Genomic DNA, 23,611 nt, shown 5'->3' with positions numbered 1-23,611 from the left:
ATGGGTGTTCCGCCCACTGCACTGATGGTTACATTGACAAATATTAAGTTTGCACAACTCCGCCATTTTCACACTCGTTTTGACCCATGGGAGCAGTGAAAATTTAATGTTGAAAATAGCTAAATCCTGCCCCAGTCATGCTAGGATAATGCCTATAAATTGCCGGTTTCCAACGTTGCCTGAGGGCTGGCAAAACGAGATTACTGCCTGCTGTTCATGATAGCAAATAACGTAATGGAACGAGCTGTTATAACGGTCGACTGAGTTCAGATTTTTTACCGTCCAATATGCAAAAAAGATCCCCAAAGGTTAGGTCAGTCAGTATCCAAGTAGTGGAGAGCGAAGAGGAGTGAGTGTCTGCGTCAGTGATTCCCGCCTTGTATCGAGTGTCTTTTACAGAGTTATGACTTAGAGTGACTGTATTTTAAGGCAGAGAATACCCAGTTTGCTTGGCGGAGAAGTCTAAGAGTGTTTTATCGGGTAGGTTATGAAATTGGCAGCATGTATGTGGATTTCGGCCCCCGGTGTTGTAGGAATCATCTCGCAGCCGCAAAATAGCTCCCAGAGGTGTCCAACTTTTTACTTTTTTTCAATATTTAACTCACCACTATTGTTTACTTGACCTGTTTCGGCTTCTATACACGGCACAAACATCAAAGCAACACTGTTAATCAAGACATGACTTTATAACGAACAAATAGGGCAGATTTTACAGAGAGAATTACCCCACGTTAATATTCCCAGTTCTTGCTTACTTGGTCTGCTGGTCTGGTGTGTTGCTTTCTTGCCGGCAATATCAAGCATCACAAAGATCACAGGTGGACAAACTAGAACAAAACCAGGCAAATTAATGTGTTTTCCTGCTGTGTGTTCCCCAGTGTGAATGCGTAGTTGACCTCAAGGCGACTTATTTCTGCGAGGAGGTATCTCTCGTAACCTTGAGACAGCTGATCAGACAGTGCTATATATGGGTCATGCAAGGGTGACGCAACACTAAGATTAGCTATTTTTAATACTATCTAGAGCATAAAGCAACGATCATTGGTTTTGAATATGTTTGTTTGTCAATTAGCTTTATCCTTTACCTCAAGGCGACATATTTCTGCGAGGAGGTATCTCTCGTAACCTTGGAACAGCTGATCGGACAGTGCTATATATGGGTCATGCAAGGGTGACGCAACACTCAGATTAGTTGATTTTTAATACTACCTAGAGCATAAAGCAACGATCATTGGTTTTGAATACGTTTGTCTGTTAATTAGCTTTATCTTGCCGAACGTAGAGGACGATCAGCTGTTTGCACGATCATTCTGCGCCTCGCCTTTGTTCAGAAGATTGATTTTTAAAGGCCCAGGGAACTCAAAACCATGGGAGTGAAACACGATTCGACCAAAAGTGAGACCAGGGAATTTAAGATCATTCATGGAAGCGCTGTGGGAGCAATATGCAATGTAAACTTGGGCCTTTGTGGTAATGTCGCTACTGCGTGAGCCGGAAGTAAAGGCGTGACTCGATTGTCGTACTCAGGCCATGGTATATGCTGATTTCTGACCCAAAAGCTGCCACATCCGCACAACCATACGATATTCAGTTACACATAGCACTGGAACCTTTAAGCAGTGATATTTTCGCCAGTTGAAAGCAGCAGTTCTCTTCTTGTTCTTTTGACCTGTAACGCTTTGTATCGCTTCTTAGGTCCTCCTTATCAATGATACTTTACAGTTTACACCATGCACTATATATAGTTACTTCACAGTGCACACTTATACACTTCACCCCAAGCTGATGTGTTTTTCTGCTTTTTTTCTGCTCTTTTCTTCCCCTGGCTTTGCTTTTCTATGCCCTTTTGTTAGCTTCCACTATTACGCTTTTCTTTTCACTCCACTCTACCTTTTGATTATCGTAGTTCATAATGATTATCGCGCAGCGGGGAGCGCGAGGCAGCCACAGTCAGGGCTAGTGTTTACCTGAGGGGCTGCGACGCACTTGAGCCAGGCCAGCCACAACACCAGCATGGGGAGCAGACTATAGCCAAGATGTTGAGACTAGGCCTAGACACACTGTCCAAAATGCCTTGGTATTTTCCTTGGTCGGACGCCATCAAGAAGAGAGCCATCAGATACGTGCTGCAGCGGTACGTGGGCCAGTTCCTGGAGGAGAAGTTGTCCCTGGATCAGCTGACGATTGACCTGTACAATGGGACGGGCACCATCAAGGACCTGGCCCTGGACGTGAGCGCCGTGAACGAAGTGGCTGACCAGCTGAATCTTCCCATAAGGTTCGTGGATGGGTACATCGGGGAAATATCCTTCTCAGTGCCTTGGCACGCTCTCATGCTCGATAGTTGTTTCGTGGAGGTCTCAGGGCTGATGGTGACGATAGAGCCCAAACAAAGGTCAGAGGATGTATCCATGGTTGATTCAATGATCGAGTCCATGAGCATGACCAGCTCCATGCAGATAGCACAGGAGTGCCTTAACCAACATGAGGAGGAGTTTGAAATGGAAGTTTCAGCAGAGAAAGATGTTAATCAAATAGCAAATGGAGTGGAACACTTTGCTCATGCCATAGATAATGTACTCAACAGAATCAAAGTACGTTTCTTGGACTGCATCATTAGATTGGAGCACACTCCCAAAGGCAGCTCATCTGGTGTAGCCCTGGAAATTAGAATAAAGAAAATTGATTATTTTGATGAAGCTGTAGGAAAAACTACACCTACTTCAGAAAGCAATCAGAACACCCAAAGTAACCATGAGCAGACAGCCTTTGCCTGCAAGAAGCTCTACATAGAGGGTTTGACCATGTATACAGATGAGTTTCCAGCCAAGAGTAAAACAATGGGCAAATCTGTCATAGTTCCATCAACAGATTCTAATTCATCACCAGAATCAGGCTCAAAGGTATCTGGTTCAGGTTCAGGTGATTCATTCAAAACTGCTGATACATCGCCTCATGAAGACAAAAAGTTTGAGTACAATCATGAGAACACTGTCCGAAAGCTAATGAATAACAGTACAATTCCCATGGAACCAATACTGTTTGCCAAACTAACTGGATCTCAAGAAATAGGATTCAAATTAAAGCAGGCAGATGTTGTGGGACCAAAGGTGGACTTAAGAATGAACTTTGGCTCCATCATAATGTTCCTCTCACCTAGACAGATTCATCTTCTGCTACAGCTTTCAGAAGGTATTGCATCTCCAGAGAAATTTGAGCGAGAGCCTGCCTTCTCACACACAGTTGGGGGAAAACAGAAACCAATGGATCCAAATGATTTTAGGAAGGTTGAAGACGAGCTTCGTAAAGAACTTAAAGCCCCAACCCTCTCTAGTCATGCTCTCAATCAGCATCAGGGTTGGTCATATGCTCCACTGGACAGTGATGATGAGTTTGTGCCAATGGGCAGTGGCAGTGGAGGCCTCTCTCGGAATATGTCCAGCAGTCAGTTGTCTGGTTACTCAGACATGGACAGTTCCTTCAACTCCAACATGTCTGGCAGCACCATCAAGTCACCTGGAGGCAGCATGTCCACTCCACCACCATTCCGCTACACAGGGGCTGGCGTGATGACAGGGGACCATGGAGGGGGAAGAAAGAGCAACAGTAGCAGATCAGTGGATGATCCTTCAGCAGTGGTAACTCACTTCCGCCTGCAAGTTAGCAGTGTTGCTGCAGTGGTACTTCATGAAGACATTCTCACACCCTCGGTGGAAAATGCAAACATGGTGCTGAAGTCGTCTGTGGCTGAAATGCAAGCTAAATCAGAAGAGTTTTTCTCTACCCTTGGTTTCCATGCTCTATCAGGTTATAGTTACAATGCTTTCAAAGAAGCTAAAAAGAAATTTACAGATGCTTGTCAAATAAGCCACCTAAGATTTATGGGAGCTCCATTTAATATGGAAGGTTCAGAAAAGAGCCTAACAAAGAAGTGGGAAATGAATGTAACCTTCTCATTAGGCTGTGCTGAACTACTAGAGTGTCTAATAGATTCCTCAGTGATACCAACAAAAGTTGAATACTCTGAACTACTTTCATTTAAATGCAGTGCCAAAGAAGAGGTTGGTGATGTCGGCTATGGCAGCATAATGGAGCCTAAGCTGAAAGTGAGCATTTCTCAGTCCCAGAACATGACTCCAACTGGAAAAACCCGCAGGATGAGCATCCCTAAGTTAGACATTAAAGTGAACCTAGCAGAATGCACTTCAGAGATTGACATGTCTATTGTAGACCGAATCAGTGCACTGATAAATCGTCAAGAGGTGTGCACTAAGGCAGCAGAAGAGGTTTTTTCTCCAGAGCTCCCTCCAAGTTATATCAACCAAGCATGCTTCAAGCAAACTTTGGATGATGCAACTGTCCATCCTGACACACGAATTAGTGTGAAAGTCTCCTCCACATCACTGACTGTCAAGTTGAGATTTCCTATCCCTGACCTTAGACCCACATCCAATATGGAGCGAGTGCCATGGTGGAAAAGGAACATAAGAAAAGATATTTTGTCCATAGCATTAGAAGACTTTGAGTTCGTCACCTCCCTAGACCCATACTTGTCATATTCCAGTTATGAGGTTCGCAGCAGTGACATCCATGTGTATTTTCAAGAGAGGGAGGAGGATGCCCTCATGTCCCTTCTCCAGGCCAATGCAAGTGAAGGAGCAGAAAAAGGTTTTGACTTACCTCGTATTGTTGTCATTGTGCATCCAGCTCAGTCATGGAGTTCACTGGAAGATGAGGCCCCAAGGCAAGAAAATATCATGACAAAATCCATGATGGGTTTTCTGGAAGAAGTAAATGAAACTGAACCAAATCCATTCAGTCGAAGAAAAGTTGCCACCCAGCAGGCAGGTGATGCTGGGGAGCTCACCATCCCAGCTAGTCGGAAAGAAGTTCTGCAGTTCATTGAAAACACAGTGAAGAATGTGCAGTATAATATAGAAGTCCATCTCCCTAATGTTCAGTTGCTCTTGCCCTCCAAGCATATCTATGAAGTTATTTACAATAGACTAGTGTCTGACTTACTCCTGTGGGAACCCTCTGCCCCCAAGCCAGCTAGTCATGGTTCCCGCAACATGGGGGGCACTCAGGGGGGGCTGGACCTGGCGTCAGTGTTCATGAATGAAAGTATCTACCAGAGCACCACGCAGTTTACCATGTGCTCCAGTGCAAACGCTGTTGAAAGTGACAGCGAGGAAGAGGGTAATTCACAGTACTTTTCCATATATGAACACAAAGCAAGACAGAGAAGTAAGCCTCATCCCTATAATCAACAGCAACAGCAGCAACACCAACAGCCACAGGAGCCAGACAACAGAAAGCAAACCATGGTTGCCTTCAAGCTTGTTCTTGGCCGTGGGGTGGCCAGCATCCGCACTCCATACAGGGATACCAAGAACAATGTGCTCCCAGGCCAGCATGGAGAAGTGATGCTAGTGATGGAGAGAGGCACAATCTTTGCTGCAACTGGGTATCATGGCTGCCCAAATTTGGGTTATACATGTATCTGGGCAGAGAAGGGGCACGTGTACCATAAGGCAGCCAGCATAACTCCAGATCATCCTATAATACTTGATACCAGCAGTCCCCTCTCCACATCACAGTTAGATGCTGTTCTTTACCCAAGTGACCCAGGAGTAATCATAAAGTTGGGTGGAGGCGGCAGGACTCGCTTTAGATCCCGCGACCAGTTCTCCATAGCACTGAAGCTGAACTTTGACTCAGTACGCAACATGAAGACCATCAATCTGTCAGGTTGCATCAGGGGATCAACTCTTCGGCACTATATGTGTCCTTCACCTGACAGCTGGTTGACGCAGCTCATGGATGTGTTTGAGGTTCAGGACTACCCCATTGCAGGCTATGCACTGCCAGAGGTTGTGACTGAGATGAATTTTCATCTCTGGGGCTGTGCTCTTGATTACCGTCCTCTCCACCTGCCACTACGTGCAATGTTGACTGTTGATACTTGCTCAATTTCTAGCAATATGACCTTGGGTAGTGATGTCAGTGTAGTGCATTTGATCATAGAAGATGCAGCTCTGTTTTTATCAGATAAACTCAATGCAAATACTGTGGATATAAAGAAGAACTATGTATGTGTGGCTGACCTGGGGGTCTTTGAGATGTCATTGAGACTGATAGACATTACAAAAAATAAGTTGCCAAGAATAGACTTGATAGCCTCAAATAATGTGATTCACATTCGGACCTGTGCTGACTCCTGCAAGGCCTTGCTGGATCTCATGATCTACCTGGCAGGTGATGGAGACTTAACCAAAGATGCATCAGAACAAATTCCATGTAGTGATGAGCTTGCAGCTGATACCAGGAGTACTACACCAACTAATGTCCTTCCCACGGGTGAATGTGCTACCATAAAGCCTGTGGATTCCCAGGAGACCATCTTCAATCCTGCTGGCAAAGACAGTGACAAACAACAGTTGGAGATGGTGAGGGGCATGATGGATGATGCCATGGTGGAGTCCACACCATCCACATCATCATGTGAAGATGATGAAAATGACCCTATAGCAAATTTAAGAAAAGGTGTAGAGGTGTTTTTCTTCCCAGACGATGACATGAAGAAGGTGGTCATAGCCTCCAAAGATGTGCCAAAGCAAGACGAAGGGGTAAATGAAGGCGAACTGACAGCCACTGAATGTGCTCTCAAAGAAGCTTTAAAAGAACCTTTGGAGAATCCATTTGAAGAGTGCAGCTCTGGCACAGATGAAGAATTTTGCATCCTAGACGATGCGCCAGGCACAGGCATTAAGTCTCCCTCAGGGGAACCACAAGTACGCTTCCTAACAAGAGATCCCATCGCCATTATTGACAATCACTTTACAGTTCCTCTTGGCAAAGTGGATCAGCTTAAGGCTCCAAAGAATTTTCCAGTACCAGAAAGTAAATATACCCTTCAAGAGCTCTCTCTTGTGTGGCACATGTATGGTGGCTCTGATTTCAAGTCTTCCCATGCCACTGACTCTAACTCACGCCATGTCACTATAAATGATTCCAATGGCAACCCTGATGTACGTGCTGAAAGACAACCCCCTAGTTCATCCGCTGAGCCCTCTGTAACACTCAGAAGAGGAGAGGTGTGCTACACCGCCCGGCACACCTCCCCAACAGCGTTCAATAGATCTCCCCCTCAGAGCCCCCAGCTGATGTCCCAACAAGTGTGGCAAGCCAGAGGGGGTCCAGGGAGGAAGCATGATACCCTCATGGAACTTCACCTCAACAAAGTACGTTTCCAACATGAAGTTTACCCTGAGACTGCAAAAGAAGTCTCCAGGCATGTAATCCTGATACAGGATGTGGAAGTCCGAGATCGACTTTCTTCCTCTAAGATCAACAAATTTCTTTACCAATTTTCCTCAGAGACATGTCCCCGGCAGGCCCATGCCAACATGGTACAAGTGAAGTTCCTTACTACAAGACCTGATGGAAAGCTTCGCCCACAAGAAACAAGCATTAAAATCTCCTTGCAACCCATCAGACTACATGTTGATCAAGATGCACTTCTTTTCCTATTCCAGTTTTTTGAAGACATCCATGTATCAGACAGGGATGGAGAAATGGGGGAAGAAGAGCGGCCTCAATCAGCTTTCAAGGTTCAGGCGCCTATCATGACTGTGAATTATAATCAAGCTACTAACATTGGTAGGACAGGACAGCAGTTGCTTGTTAACCTTGAAGAAAAATCCCCAGTTTCTGATGAGGAGCAAAGACTTATGGAAGCTCTGAAGAGTAGCCCGTCTTACTTCAAGTCTTTTGTGTTCTCTCCAGATGTGCCCATTAAGATTGATTATCATGGGAAGCATATTGACATAAACTCACAGTATGGTCCTTTGGCAGGCCTGATCATTGGACTTGGGCAGCTCAATCATGCTGAAATAAAGCTAAAAAGTATTGTGCACAAGTCAGGCCTTTTGGGAGTAGACAAGCTGCTTACATATGTGACCAACGAGTGGATCAACGATATTCGCCGCAACCAGCTTCCCTTAGTGTTGGGCGGTGTTGGCCCAATACACTCCTTCAGTAAGCTGTTGGCTGGGGTGAGAGACTTATTCCTACTGCCCATTGAACAGTACCAGAAGGATGGGCGACTGGTGCGAGGTATCCAGCGGGGAACATCAGCTTTCACCTCCTCCTCAGCTCATGCTGCCCTTGACCTGACTGGTCGCTTCATTGGCTGCATTCAGTCTGCAGCAGAGACTATGTACGACATGGTGTCTTCAGGCCCCAGTGTCCGCCACAGGTACCGGCAGCGCGGTGGCCAGCCCCAGGACATTCGGGAAGGGGTAACCACAGCATATGGAGTGGTCAGGGATGGCATTGGTGAGACGGCTACAGCTATTGTGCAAGCAGCCTCCCAAGAGCACCAGCATAAAGGTGTGTCGGGAGCAATAGGGGGGGTGCTACGGCAGATTCCCCCTACAGTTGTTCAGCCCATCATCCTTGCCTCAGAAGCTGCTGGTACTGTGATTGGGGGAATGAAGAACCAACTGGTGCCTGATGCAAGAAAGGAAGCCGTTGACAAGTGGAAAGCATAACTAGAAAATGTTCTGTTCTCAAAATCATTCAAACCAGCATTTAATACTACAGGGTTTATATAATGATAGCTGATTTCTGTGATCATTTTCATCTAATGATTGGAAAGTAATTTCTTTGAGTATAATCAGTATATAATTACCTACTCTCACAGACTATCCACATTATAGAGTTCCAGTGGGAAAACAATGCAACTTGTGCCTACCACTTAGTTTTAGTAGAGTTGAACATTCTTTGGTGTTAATCTTGTGATAGCGTGTGGATGTGTTTATGAGTGTTTTTCTCAAGTATATATTTCTTTTATACCACTAAGTTAATAACTTTTGTATCAATAGTAATAATTGTTGCTGACTTATAAGTCTTAATGCTTTATTTTATTCAAGTAATTTCCTGTCAATTTTATTCATCTAGGCTGAGTCAAGCCTGCACAAGCCCCTGGGCATTATAATGTTATCAAAGATGTCTTAGTAAAAGTTTTTTTGGGGGGAGGGGAAAGAGGAGTAAAACCCAATTGATTATACAAATACAGTATACAATTATATATCACAAATTTGAGCCATTACCTTCCTAGGATCTTTGTTATATACAAGTAAAAAATAAAAATAAAATATATATATATATATATATATATATATATATATATATATATATATATATATATATATATATATATATATATATATATACGCAAGTAAAAATTGAGCAAGTTTTGTATAGCAGTGAGCTGGAGTTTATTTCTACTATCAATGCAAGATTGATAAAGTGTTCAGTTTTTAGAAAAAAATGTGAAGATAGTTTTCTAACTAGAAAAAGTTTTGATATCTGTATTACAACTGGCATAAAATAATGCAGATTTGTCAAAAGTTGGATTGTAAAGGTAACAAATGTAGAAGCAGTTTTGTTTAAAAGATCATAAGCAATGGTGTATACTTCAAGTATTGAAGGTGTTCAATACAGTCTTGATGAATTAGTAGGATTGGAGCATATTGAGGATCAGGAGGCAAATCATCCAGAAGATACTTGGCCAGCCTGCACATTCATAAGAAGTATCTGTGTGGCTGCAGCAGTCATCTTGGTACAGGATACAAGTAAGTATTTATTTTTATCTTTGGAAGTTGATAAATGTTGGAAAATTCTTCGTTTTTTTGACATATGGGAAAAGAGCTACGCTTGCGCTGTCCCGTCTCCATATCCACTCTTATCCAATTTTTCCTTAAAATCATGAATGTTTCTTGCACAAACCACCTCCTCCAGTCTATTCCATAGCCCAGTGCTTCTGTTTGGGAAGCTAAACTTTTTCACATCTCTCCTACACGTGGTCACCCTCAACTTCTTTCCATGTCCTCTTGTTTCTCTCTCGTTCCACACACTCAGGTCCTCTCTGTCCAAATGCTCCACTCTGCTCGCGACCCTGTACACCGCTATCATGTCTCCTCTTTCTCTTCTTCTCTCTAGGGTTGTGAGCCCCATGCTATTGAGTCTCCTCATAAGTCCAATCTCTAAGTTCCAGTACCATCTTAGTTGCAACTCTGCTCTCTTTCCAGCTTCCTTATGTTCTTCTTTTCGTGAGGAGACCAGACCACTGCTGCATACTCCAACCTTGACCTTATCATTGTAACTATTATTTTCTTCATCATCTCCTCATCCAAGTACACAAATGCCGTCCTTATGTTCCTCAGCAAATTCAGAGTTTGTCCCGTTAACCTGTTGATGTGTTTGTCCAGTGACATGTTCACTGAGACAGTCACTCCCGAATCTTTTTCCTCCACTCCTCTGCATATTATCTCACTTCCCATCTTATAATCATATTCACATCTTCTACCACTCCTACCTAACTCCATTTATTTTACATGTCCCAAGGTTGAACTCCATCTGCCATGTACCACTCCACTCCCATATTCTATCCAGGTCCCTCTGCAATGCCTCACAGTCCTTCATATTACTCACTCTTCTCAATAGCTTTGCATCATCTGCAAACAAACTCACATAGCTGGATACACCATCCACCATATCATTTATATAAACAGCAAACATTATTGGTGCCAACACCCCTATTTTTTATTTTCCAAATTAGTCTTCTGTGCGGTACTTTGTCGAATGCCTTTTTCAAATTCAGGTACACTCCATCTGCCCAGCCTTCTCTCTTGTATTAAATTTGTCACCCTTGAGGAATAACACAAGTTGGTGACGCAAGATCTCCCTCTCCTGAATCCAAACTGGCAATCCGAGATAATTTTCTCACTTTCTAAGAAATCCGACCACCTGTTTTAACCAGCCTCTTGCATATCTTCATAACCACACTAGTGAGTGATACCAGTCTGTAATTTAATGGGTCCTCTCTCTTGCCTCCCTTAAAAATTGGTACTTTGTTTGCTCTCTTCCAATCTTGTGGTACCTTTCCTTCACTCGGAGGCACTCATTATGGAGTGCAGTTTCTCTGCAAGTTGCTCACTATTTTCTGTGTGTGTGTGTGTGTGCGTGTGTGTGACATCACACACCCTTGTCTCACACCCACACCAGCACCAAAACTCTCAATCATATCCCCATTCATGTGCACAGAGGCACATGCATTAATTTAAAAAGACTTGATCCCTTCAACTAGACACCCTCCCACACCATATAAATCCACAGGAGATCCCATAAACCCTTCTTGTCAACAGTTTCATATGCCTTTGCAAGATCCGTGGAAGCATACAGCATATGGCTTCCTACTCTTCTCTAGGTTCTTTTCAACTATCATTTTTAGTTCAGAGATCTGGTTCACATATCCCTTCCCTTTCCTAAATCCTTCCTCAGCACCTACATTTTTATTGTTTATTTATATCATCCTTATTTAGAACCTTTCCATGCACCTTTTCTGGCACTCTGAGTAAGGTTATTCCCCTTTGGCTGTTACAATCATCTCTACCCCTTTTTCCTTTGTACAACAGCTAGATTACATATCCACAGCATCCACTCCACAACTACATCTCATATTTTGGCATTTCTGTTGTAATACCATCAATGTCAGGGACCTCTTACTTTTATATTTTTTTATTGCTTCCTCTATCACAGCCCTTTCCAACTCACCTCTATGAATATGGCTACCTTACCTATATTTTTTTTTCATACTGGTCATTTCTGCTCTTCCACACAATCATTTATTGTTCAGAAAGTCTCTTCTTTATATCTCTTCATTCCTTAATGGGCACCCAATCATTCCTATATATTCTTCAAGTATCACTCTTGCCTCCCTACATAGGTCTCATTAGCGTTATGTTGTGTCCTGCACTTCCTCCATGCTTAAAGAAATGTTTCAAAATATAGTACCACCTTCAAATTCTCCTTTTCAAAAACTGCCAAGTTCTCATATTGTTTTATTACTTGTTATACAAGTAAGTATAATTGATAGAATTAATCTTTGAGAATGAGAACCCAAGTTATTCATAAGTTGGTAGTTTCTTATGAATTTTGTAGTATATAGAAGTATGTATGTACAGATCAATTAGTTGTTTTAATTACACAACACAAACTTATTTTCAATGCTTCAGAAATGTATATACTGTAATTTTAATTTATTTATACTCCTCCAGAATAAAACAAAGGCACAAGAATGGTTCTCTGCCTTATGAGGGTGGGCGTGAGAGGCCTCAAGAAGCAGTGTTGCTATGGCAGCACAGCAGCAGGCCTGGGGGGCCCATGGGTGGTGGCACCTAAAACCACTAAAGGGTATGTTTCTAGTTCAGATTTTACAACTACCTCCAGTGTTTATCTACATGTAAAATAACAACATAATCTTGATGGGTGACTAATTGAAATGACGTTCTCTAGGAGTGAGACACATTGGGAGATGAAGACTCATGGGGCAATATGCTGTTAGATATAGCAATGAGCTTGCTGTGTTCATTCTTTTTAAATAATTTTATCATATGTTTTTAAATTGTCAGTTCTTCTGATGTACATGACTTCTTTCTGTAATTTATTCAAGGTTCCTTTACCTTGAGTAATATAAGATTCTATGACCTAATTTATCAAGTCTACTATTTTGTTCCCTCTCCTCCCATCCCACCTCTTTGCCTCATCACCACCAAACTCAACTGACTGACTGGTTTCACCTTTGATATTTACAATTTTTATTTATTGTTAGTTTCTCATGTATGTTGGTTTCTTCATATTATAACACTGTTGCTTTTTAACCCATTTGTACTGTATTTACACTTCTTGAATCTCTCAAATATTTCCTCATTCTTATGCATGTTTTTAGTCTTAAAATAATATTCCCTTGGTTTTTACTTCTCCCCATCAGCTGTCCCGCCTTCTCATTAGCCTTGATTTTGTCCCTTGTTTTTATTCTCTGTCAAATGCCTTCTCCTTTGCCCCTTTTCTCACTGGTGATGTCTCCATGTCAGTGGCCCATTCTATTCCTTAATTTTTGGTGTCTTGTGTCAAATCTTCCTCGTCATTCCCTTTCTCAGTATTTACTCTGACTGACATACATCTGTCACACGAAGCAGCTCATTATTACTTGGTAAATTTGATTTGTGCATTATAGAATTAACAATATGCCCCTTGTATAATCTCTTGTTAAGTTGATAATCTTAAATCAGAATGCAGTAAATTGACATTTACTGTATTTTGAAAAATTAATTACTTAATTTACCGTCCAAAGGGAAATATCTATTAAAAGTATCATAGAGCTCACACCACTGTGTTTTCCAGGAAACTGATTAATTTGGTATTAAACTAATTGTCCTCCTCAACTCAGTAACATGAGCTCATTCTCTGCTCTTGATAAAGAGTTTGCCTTATGAAGTGATAAGGAAACTCAATATGCCACCCAAAACAGCAACAGGATCTGTTAAAATGTGAAAAGAAAAAGTAGCTCATAATGCATTAGATTGAAAGTAAGGGTACTGAAAAGTGGCATGAGTCTGGGATTATATGTAATTCATTGTTGCCTCCAGATCAGCAAAGCCATTGAATCAACAAAATAGAAGTTGTGCATCTGAAAAAAATTGCTAATCTGAACAGTTGCGAGTCTGCTGCTTTGGAGATCAACAGACTCTTACTATTTTATGAGTATTGGGTTATGCTTTTTTTTTCCCCAAACAATATCTTTGCTTGTAATTCCCTCACAATTATTTGTAGGATCCACATCACAAGGAGGCTGAGTCAGCAGCAGGGAAGTACACTTAATGTCTTTGACCGTCACACCAAACTACTTCAGAGGGAGAGAGCTGCAAAAGATCCTGAGGCTGAACTCTATGATTATCTTAAAGAAGAGGTAACATTCATTTGTCTGCTTTATTTCCTTGCTCTCATCTGTTCTTGCTTTGATCATAATTTTAAATGATTCATGGAGGTATGAAATTGTTGTTTATTAGATAGCTGTCACAAATATTCCTTTCTGTAAGTTTCTTTTGATATTCTACCAAGGTTATCTGTGATTTTACAGGTTGGCTACCGGTTATCAGACAGAATTCTTGACATTAAACGAGAGCTGAAAATTGGGCTGGACCTGGGTTGTGGTCGAGGATATGTTGCTAAGAACATCACAGATGTAAGTATGCTGTATCAGTCAGTTACTATAAAAAAGGTGACAATATATACATATATATATATATATATATATTTTTTTTTTACGTGCTGCCTATAGCATCAATAGGTTCTCGAAGGGCCTGGTGGATGACCCCAGCCTGTTAAAGGTGCAGGTGAATTTTATTTGTAGTGGCTGCTGTGGTATATGACTTGCTTGGTCCATGCTGCCCCCAGATACTTCTCTTGACAGAAGTCGCTGAAGTTAGGGTTGACTGAAGATCTGGACAGCTTGTGGGTAACCTGCCATTTGGTGGGGGTTGAAAATTGTCAGCATCTTGTGGTGGGAGTTGAACCTAGGTCCTCGAGATCACTGCGTCCGCACACTGACCACTTGGCCAGTTCCTGTCCAACATTACAATGTTGATGTTTCAATTTATTTATAAAATTTCTGATGACATTATGTCATTGCTATCACTGTTGTCATCATAATATTATGAACTCTTGTTTTACATATACAGGGTAAATGATTTTCTTTTCCTTAACATTATTAAATCAGGATCCCACCTCAAAAGGTTATAGAATTGCTTTTTTACTAATGACGCTGTTTTAGCAGTAGTTACTTATCATGCACCTCTGTGATAGTAGTTAGTGTGCCTCACTATGAATCCTTATCCTTAGAATTTCTTATCACATCATTTCATTGCTGCCACTTTTGTCATCATAATCATATTCATTATGAACTTGGTTGTTTTGCATGTGCAGGGTAAATTTTTTCCCTTAACATTATTATCTCAGGATCTCTCTGATCCCACGCTAAAATGTTACAGAATGGCTTGTGCACTCATGATATTATTTTAGCAGTGGTTTCTTGACATATGTTCTAAATTGTCTCCACCAGTTTTTTCCCCATCCCAAATGCTACCCATATAGAAGGGCCTCATCCACCCTTGTATGGAGTATGCATTTCATGTGTGGGGTCTCTCCACACACAGCCCTTTTGAACAGAGTAGAGTCAAAGGATCATAGTCTTATCAACTCCCTCATACTGACAGTCTTCTACCCCATAAACTCAACCACAATTTTGCCCATCTATCTTGTACGGATATTTTCATATTGACTGCTCCTCTGAACTTTCTAACTGCATACCTCCCCCACTCTCATTGCCTCGTTGCACACAACTTTCTACTCTTGCTCATCCATATGCTATCTGAATCCCCTGTGCAAGATCTAAACCAGCATCTTCATTCTTTCATTGTTTTCACTGGTAGACTCTGGAACAGCCTTTCATCATCTGTATTTCCTTTTGCCCACAACCTGAACTCCTTTAAGAGGGGAGTACCAAATCACCTCTCCAACCAAAATTGACCCTCATTTGGCCACAAGTTCCGTACCCTTTTTGCTGGAGCAGCGCTTGGCGGACTTTTTCATTTTCAGTTTTTGACACTCTTGAGCTGCTCCTCCATGGTTATTATGCCTCACTATGAATCTGTGGGCACAGGTTTGGTTGTGGCCTGGGCAGTTGGTGCTCAGCCCACCTAGCAGTTCAAGTTGATAAATGGGTACCTGGGGAAACCTGGGGAAGGTACTCTGTGGTAACCCTGACGTCCACACTTGCCCGGTGTCCTGGGGTAATGGGTTCTTATGCATCACAGGCTCAAGGGCTAATGAGACTGAAATTAGCACTGAGGCAATGAGCAGCTGTAGTGTATACCCACAACTTTCCCTTTATATTTACTTATCAAAGGAGCCCCATCAATGATCGATCTACTCCACTTTTTTACTTAATATACTTTTTGAATTTATTTATAATAAATCAAGCTGCTGCTTTCTCTATGAGGAAGCCCATAGCTCAAAAGACTTAGCTCAGGTTTCATGTTGCAGGTGGAGTTGGATCATCTTTATATGAGTGATTTCTCCCCATCCATGCTGGAGGCTGCACAAACTCCAGAGAACATTAAGTCAACAAAAGTAATTATTGACGAGGAGCAGCCATTTCCCCTAGAATCTGGATCTCTTGACCTTGTAATTTCCAATCTCAAGTAAGTAAATATTTCCTGTGTTGTGTAAATACCTCCTCCATTTACATGAAAGGAATGTAGTTTTTTGTAGAGCAGCATTTGCAGCAAGTGGTTGGAAAGATTCAGAAAATGTTTAATATATTCAGAAATGGTCATTCAGTTTGGTGTGTAGGTGTACTAATTACCATATTTACTCATTCAAAAGCAAAATTGTTTAGAATAATATTTTTTTTGTCATTTAAGGACTCTTATTACATGAATATGATTTTCCTGGAACTTTAATTTATTTTCCAAATTGAATATTATCAGCCTCAGTGGAATCCCAGCTGACCCCAAAATCTAATAAATAATAAGTAACAAATCACTAAATTGAAGCCCATTGGGGAACTTTCAAACCTGTTTGATGGAATTTTTTTTTTTTTTTTTTTCTCGTGTACGCCTAGCATGCTGTGTTCGGGGAAAATTTAGACATTAAAAAGAGGTGGAAATGGTGTCTTTCTACTTTGCAATAATTGTATATTCATGTAGTATATATGGTGGTGTAATAAAACTTCTCTCCTAATAATAATAAAAAAGTTATAACAGCTGAAAATATTGCGTTGCGTGGAAGCACCACACACACACACACACACACACACACACACACACACACACACACACACAAACACTTACACACACACACACACACACACACACACACACACACACACACACTCTCTCTCTCTCTCTCTCTCTCTCTCAATTGTGCCCAAGCCAAACTATATAATTTGAGATGCATTCAGTCTACCACAGATCATCTTCAATATTTCAATGTTTATTGTTATACTGTGCATTCATTAGATTACATTGCATGCTCCTGCTGATAGTATAGCTGTGGCAGCATAGATGAATGTTGAAGAATGATTATCCATGTCAGGCTGTTACTAAAATCTTTTTTGTTTCAGTCTTCATTGGGTCAACAACCTACCCGGGTGCCTGCGTGAAATAAACAGAGTATTGAAGGAGGACGGTGTTTTCCTGGCTTCAATGTTTGGAGGAGACACCCTTTATGAGCTGCGATCCTCCCTGGTGTTGGCAGAGCTGGAGAGGGAAGGAGTAGGTCTTCCCTTATTGTTATCCTAGACTCACTAAATAGATGCATTACTTGTCTTTAAATAGGAAGGTGTTATCTTACATCAGTGTCAGATTAAATGGCTGGAATGTTTTAAATAAAGAAACCTATGAACCAGAAATGTTAAAAACAGGGAAAAAATGTTATCATGGAGTGTCTCTATATCACCACAGGGATTTGCAGCACATGTCTCGCCCTTCACTGAAATTCGGGACATCGGTGGTCTCCTGAGCCAGTGTGGATTCACCATGCTGACAATCGTAAGTTGCCATGAAATTCTTGTTATATCGAGTGACAGTCCTTAAGTATATTTTTAAATATATCTCAAAATTGAGGAAAATTAATGCTTGCAGCTTCTGCAGTTTAGAAATTAATCTAGTAATGGCAGCATGATTGTCCTATCCTGAGCAATAAGACTGGTCAGAAGCTTGTAGACAGGATGCTCTACTGTGTTAGGAATCCCCTTCTTTGTTTTATGTTAAGTGGGTGTTCTTATGATTCTTTTTTCATAGTGGAGCCAGGCCATCTACATTTGGATACCAGCTTAATTTTTTTTTTTTTCCAATTCTTTTGAGTTTTGTCTTGAATGTTCCACTCATGCTGTCTTGTGATTTAACAACCCTTTTCACCAATTTTCAAGTGTTCAGGCTGCTTGCTTTGCAGTTTTGGTGTAAAGATACACATTCTCAAGGTCACTTTATATGTATGTTTTGGGGGAAGAATACGCACACCTAACATGTCCACACAAGACTTAGATTCAGTATGTTTCGTAGCCAGAAGGAGGTAATGTAACTATTGGGTTTCATAAAGAACATTATGTTCCAAAAAGTCACTGATATTTTAAGTATTCCTTTTCTTGTGGAAAACATTCAATAAACAACAGAATCAGAATATGAATATACCGTCATATGTTGTACGACAACTGTGGCCTGGTGCTGGAAGCTGGCACCAAAACATGTATGTGCGGGCATGTCCTTCGCATTAGCACTTCACATCCCAAATCTCTGCTTTCAGTCATGATGTTTTCATATGTCTGGCAGCAGCCTGCGCCATGTCATGGGTATCAGATTAATTAAATAAGCATGCTTTAACTACGTAAAGCAGGTGGTCACTTATTTGATGTTCATGAATTTTCTTATTTATCTCTTTACGTTTATTTCATGAAGGTATAATTTACATTATTACTTTCAGTTTTGCTAGTGACATATTTTGTGAGTGTTTATTACACTAGAATTTCACTCAATTTTGTGAATCAGAAGCCACAGAAATATTACCAGAGCATGTAAGAGTGAATACAAAGCTAAGCACATACTTTGATTTAACTCTAGAATGTTTCGTGTCATATATAAATAAACAAAAAAATCAAGAGGCTATTGTTTAGGCCCACCAGCAAGTTTATAGGCTATCCCTTGAGTGGTGATGTTAGGTGCACCCATTTCTCTCATATATATATATATATATATATATATATATATATATATATATATATATATATATATATATATATATATATATATATATATATGAAAGCGGATTATCCGAAAAACCGGATTATCCGAAATTGATCTGGATAATGCAATTAATTTTTTTTTTCTATACTAAAACATTATAAAACATCAAAAATAAATAAAAGTAACTACATATGTACTATATTAACACATTTAAAATTGATAAAAACAGTTAAAATGAATATGCTTTCTAATACGTATTGCCGAAATAGCTTGTAACGAATAGATCAATGTATTAGACAAAAAACATTAAACAAACTCTCAACAACACCACGTCCACTTTCGCCCCAGCAAGGACGTAGGTGCGGTGAACGAACAAAATACTGCAGGACTTGTCTCACACGTTACTCTAAATACAATGACACATACAAGAATCCCCTCTCCACTCCATGCCACATTCCCCTTCCAACATACGAGTTGCGCAATAATATGAGTCATCATACTGTGTCTCCACCTGCACGATGCATCAAGGTCACACTTGCAAGCTTGCACAACCATTCACAATCGCACTGCAACATTCACAATTCAGATCTGCAACGCTCACAAGTATCAACATACACTGGTCCAGACAAGGAGACACACAGACAAACATACAATAAAACATTTACATCACATGTTTTAAGCGTACTACTTTGTTTAGTGTAGCGTGTGTTTGTTTGTTTTCAAAATCAAAATGGCGGCTATCAAAATGGCGGCCATAAATCCGGATTATCCGAAAGAGGCTTCCCCCCTTCCATTTCGGATAATCGGGGTTTTACTGTATATATATATATATATATATATATATATATATATATATATATATATATATATATATATATATATATATATATATATATTATATACTCTATCTAGTTAAATTACATTGCCATTTTGTTGTCTCATAACTACATGATTTTGCAGGATGTTGATGAAATAACAGTGGGCTTCCCCTCCATGTTTGAGTTGATGTGGGACCTCCAGGGAATGGCCGAAAACAATGCAGGAGTATCCAGAAAGCCACACCTTCATCGTGACACATTGTTGGCTGCCAGTGCCATATACCAAGGTGAGGAGGAATGCCTTTACAGTGTGGGTATTCTGCTCCTTAAGTGAGGCATTGCCAGGGAGGGTGAATCTCTGCTGCAAAACTAATTTTCCAATTGTGGGCCCTAAAAATAGTTCCATATCTTGTCATTTTCTGTAAATGATTGGTAGTCATATAACTTTTAGCCGGGTTAACAGACAACAACATCTACATCTATATTGGAACTATAATGTAAATTATTTGTATTTTTGGTCAGTTATTTATTCAGTTTACATGGTTCCATTTCTATTTCAGAGATGTACAGCAAGGGTAAGGGAGTTCCAGCAACTTTCCAAATAATTTACATGATTGGTTGGAAACCTGACCCTAAGCAGGTAAGGCAAATGAACTTTCTTTACTATTATTTAATTTTTCAATAGCACGAGATATAGACCAGGGAAAACAGGAAGCCTGTAACATGATATTCTGTATAAATGAAGATGGAAAGATTTTGATAAATTGCTGGGTTATGTGCCTGGAGACATCCATTTTTAATTGAAAGTCATAGGAAGAAGGAAATACAGTTGAATGAAGGTGGTATTAAGGTTTAACAATGATAGGGATCATAGGATAGATATACTGGTTGGCCCTTGCATTAAGTAATTGGTCAAGAAAGTAAAAAGTAGAAAGTCACGTTCAGTGGCCCATTGGAGCTTGAAGAGGGATGGAGATATGTCATTGGAGGGTTGGAAAAACATTCCTTTTATAATGCATTAAGTATTTTTTTCATACATTTTATATATATATATATATATATATATATATATATATATATATATATATATATATATATATATATATATATATATATATATATAAGGTTCATCTTTCCCTTGAATGAGATTTTTCCTATGGCAGCTTTCCATGGGTCTGGTGGTCAGCCCCAGCCAAGTGCTTTTATAATGGTGCCATTCTTCCTTGGCTAATGATACCACCTGAAGCTCCACTTGATTGATCCTCTTTAGAGAGTTTTGTTAGTCTGAGTTGAGAGGTGGTCATCAGGACAGCACATGGGTTGTCTTAGGCCTCTGGGCGACGACTGAAAATTGTTACAGGACTGCCAAGACAGCACACCCACACACTGACCACTCAGTCACTGCCTTAATGGTATATGATAGTGTTAATGTGGCTGATGTATGATGATTCCCAGAATAAGACCAAAGTACAGAATCTAAAGCATTTTTTTTATAAAATTAAACCTGCCATTTTGCTCCACAGAAAGTGGTCCCAGCAGAACGAGGCAGTGGTCAAATTTCACTCAAAGACCTCCACAAACTTGATGAAATGGTGCGTGAGACTGGGATGGAGGGCAGAATAAAGTTTATGAAGGATATGATGGATGATGATAAAAAAGACTAAGGCAGCTGAGGCAGGTTAGCTGCTATAAAATCTGTCATACATTGTTAGCTAAGTGACTGCTCTTGACTTTTCTGAATTATCTAAAGAGCCTATTAGATCCTATTTTCCAACAAAACTTTCAAGTCATAATTTTAAAAAAATGTATATAACATAGCCTTGGGGCATTCATCCTTAATTATATTTAATGTTTGTCTTGCGTTGGTAGTAGAAAGAACATTGAGAAAAATCTAAGTACTGCTGAAAATAATGCATTACATTGTCCATAGAAATATTGTAATGAGGTGGTTATATGGATGACATTGATTTGGATTTGATGAGTGATAACCCAATTAACTAAAATACTTAAGCAAATGAATTAACATGAGAGCAAGTGTGACAGTGGTATGGATAACCCCCTACCTACTCAAGGTAAGCAACAGTGTTACAGTCTGTTTCATTTCATCTGTCAGCCAACAAAGTGGGAATTTTGATAGATGTGGCATCTGCGCATTTCTAGTTCGTGAATACGTGAAAATCAACTGTTGTGTTAGACGTTCAAGCTTTCTTTTCAATAATATATTTCAATGTTTGTGTATACAAACAACAGCTTGGTCATTTCCACCGACAATCTAACATACAAGCACACAAAAAGACGAGCTTGTATCAAACAACAGTCACATCATGTTCAAATGATCTATGGTTTTTCAAATTCGTTGATTGAGAGCTCATTTCATATATATTAAGAGACTTCTGGCTCTCCAAATACAAATAAAAGGTATTCTAATAATTTACTGCATGTAAATAACAATTAATATTCGAAATAATATGAAATAGTAAGTAATAACTGTTGAATGTGATGCTATTATTATTTTATTATTATTATTATGATAAGCTACCAAAGTCTCCCTTCAGGGTGCAGATACAAGAAGTTGAACCACACACAATTCCAAAAGGTACAGGAGAGAAGCAAAGGCAACGAATAATTAAGAAAATGGCCAGTCAAAGGGAAAAATAAAATTACTATTTCAAAAAGACATTCACACAACACTTAAATGTAGAAATGTCTGCAGAAAAGACTATCTCATTGGGTAACTGATTCCATGAATTTATCAACAATGGAAGAAAACATCGTGAGAATTGTGTCGTACAAAAATTCGTTGGATTAAAAGCAAGATTGTTTTGACTAAGCAAACCTCGTGACCCGAGCAGGAGTAAAAGGATCAGGCAAATCATTGTGTAAGGGATGCTGATTATTCTTAAAAACTTCAAATAAAATGCTAGGCTATTTAGAATATTATCCATGTTATTTACATGCAACACAAAAATTCCTTATGTATAGGCATTTGCAGAGCAAGATGTCATTTTATGTACCTGAATGAGATGAAATATGGGTATCTGAAAGGCTGTAAGTCATTCGAGTATCCATCTATATATAGCCTACTGTTTGATATTCAAGGTAGATTATCGATGCAAATTGGCACATTTGCTGTTCACATAAGAGGGCTTGAGGTTTTTTTGTATACACAAACATTCAAGTATATCACTGAAAATATAAAGTTGATCCTCACGCAATCATGAACTATCAATGTGCAGTTGCCACATCTACATTCGCGAGTGGACAGATGGAATAAAACGGACTTTAGTAATCCAATTGTAATGCAGCTACTTATTAGTTTGATATATTGTTGATAATGATGTCTGTATCTATTACCTGGCCAGCAGTGGGTGTTATATTCCAGTACTTCAATTACTAAATAAATATTAGTCATGCAAATTATGATGCTCTTTCTAAGTCAGCATAATTATGGAGTCAAATGTATTAAGGGCAAGAGCCACTAGCATGAAGCATTCAATAAGGATATTGATATTTCTTGATGTATGACTTTCAGTAATCTTATATTTTTGTATATATTAGTTTTGTAATAAAGACCACTGATATACTACCTTATTATACCCATTTAAAAATGTTATCTACATTCCTATTTTTTTTTTATCATTTCCCACATCTAATTCATATGCATCTCTTGCAAGCAGGGCAAAACCATCATAATGCCCTGGTATCGTAAGGCTGTGGATAGAATACTGTGTGGTCAAAGGTGAACTTTTTGGTATTACACATACTCTGCTATGGGTTTCAGGGTCTGTCTTCTAGTTTTTCGTCAATAACTTTTTAACAAACCATCGGATAAAGATAATAATTTGATAAGGTATGTTTCAGACCTTGCCCTATTTTTGTCACTCTGATTTATTAAAATAATATATGGATAATAAATCCGCTTACAAGAGACACATAATGAAAAAAAACCTAGATGAAGTGCTTCTTGTTGCAAGGTTAGCAAACACTGCTGCGGAGACTTCATTGTGCACCTGCGCTGGAAGGCCAACATACTATTCTGTGTCTGCCATTAATAATTGAGATCTCCAGCTGTGAACACACCACTAGAAGTGTTGGGTTTATCATGGGCAGCCTGGAGACCTAAATCAAGTCTTTTTTAACTGA

General features: G+C 39.9%; 2 protein-coding genes across 2 annotated transcripts; both read left to right on the top strand.

The window, feature by feature from the left end:
* Positions 1–507: 507 nt before the first annotated feature.
* LOC126996496 (autophagy-related protein 2 homolog A-like) lies at positions 508–9,641 on the top strand. The gene has a single exon (XM_050857013.1). The coding sequence runs from the start codon at positions 2,037–2,039 to the stop codon at positions 8,553–8,555; it is 6,519 nt and encodes a 2,172-aa protein (XP_050712970.1). The 5' UTR covers positions 508–2,036; the 3' UTR covers positions 8,556–9,641.
* LOC126996501 (arginine-hydroxylase NDUFAF5, mitochondrial-like) lies at positions 9,528–23,049 on the top strand. The gene is made up of 10 exons (XM_050857028.1): positions 9,528–9,641; positions 12,126–12,261; positions 13,681–13,816; positions 13,988–14,092; positions 15,952–16,109; positions 17,033–17,183; positions 17,373–17,459; positions 19,611–19,755; positions 20,029–20,108; positions 20,992–23,049. Exons 2-10 carry the CDS (start codon positions 12,146–12,148, stop codon positions 21,130–21,132), a joined length of 1,119 nt encoding a protein of 372 aa, XP_050712985.1. The 5' UTR covers positions 9,528–9,641; positions 12,126–12,145; the 3' UTR covers positions 21,133–23,049.
* Positions 23,050–23,611: the final 562 nt, after the last annotated feature.

Source organism: Eriocheir sinensis, chromosome 10 (genome assembly GCF_024679095.1).
Source record: "Eriocheir sinensis breed Jianghai 21 chromosome 10, ASM2467909v1, whole genome shotgun sequence".
Lineage (NCBI taxonomy): Eukaryota > Metazoa > Arthropoda > Malacostraca > Decapoda > Varunidae > Eriocheir > Eriocheir sinensis.
The sequence above is the reverse complement of the archived record's forward strand: the minus strand, read 5'-3'. Positions and strand labels throughout refer to the sequence as shown.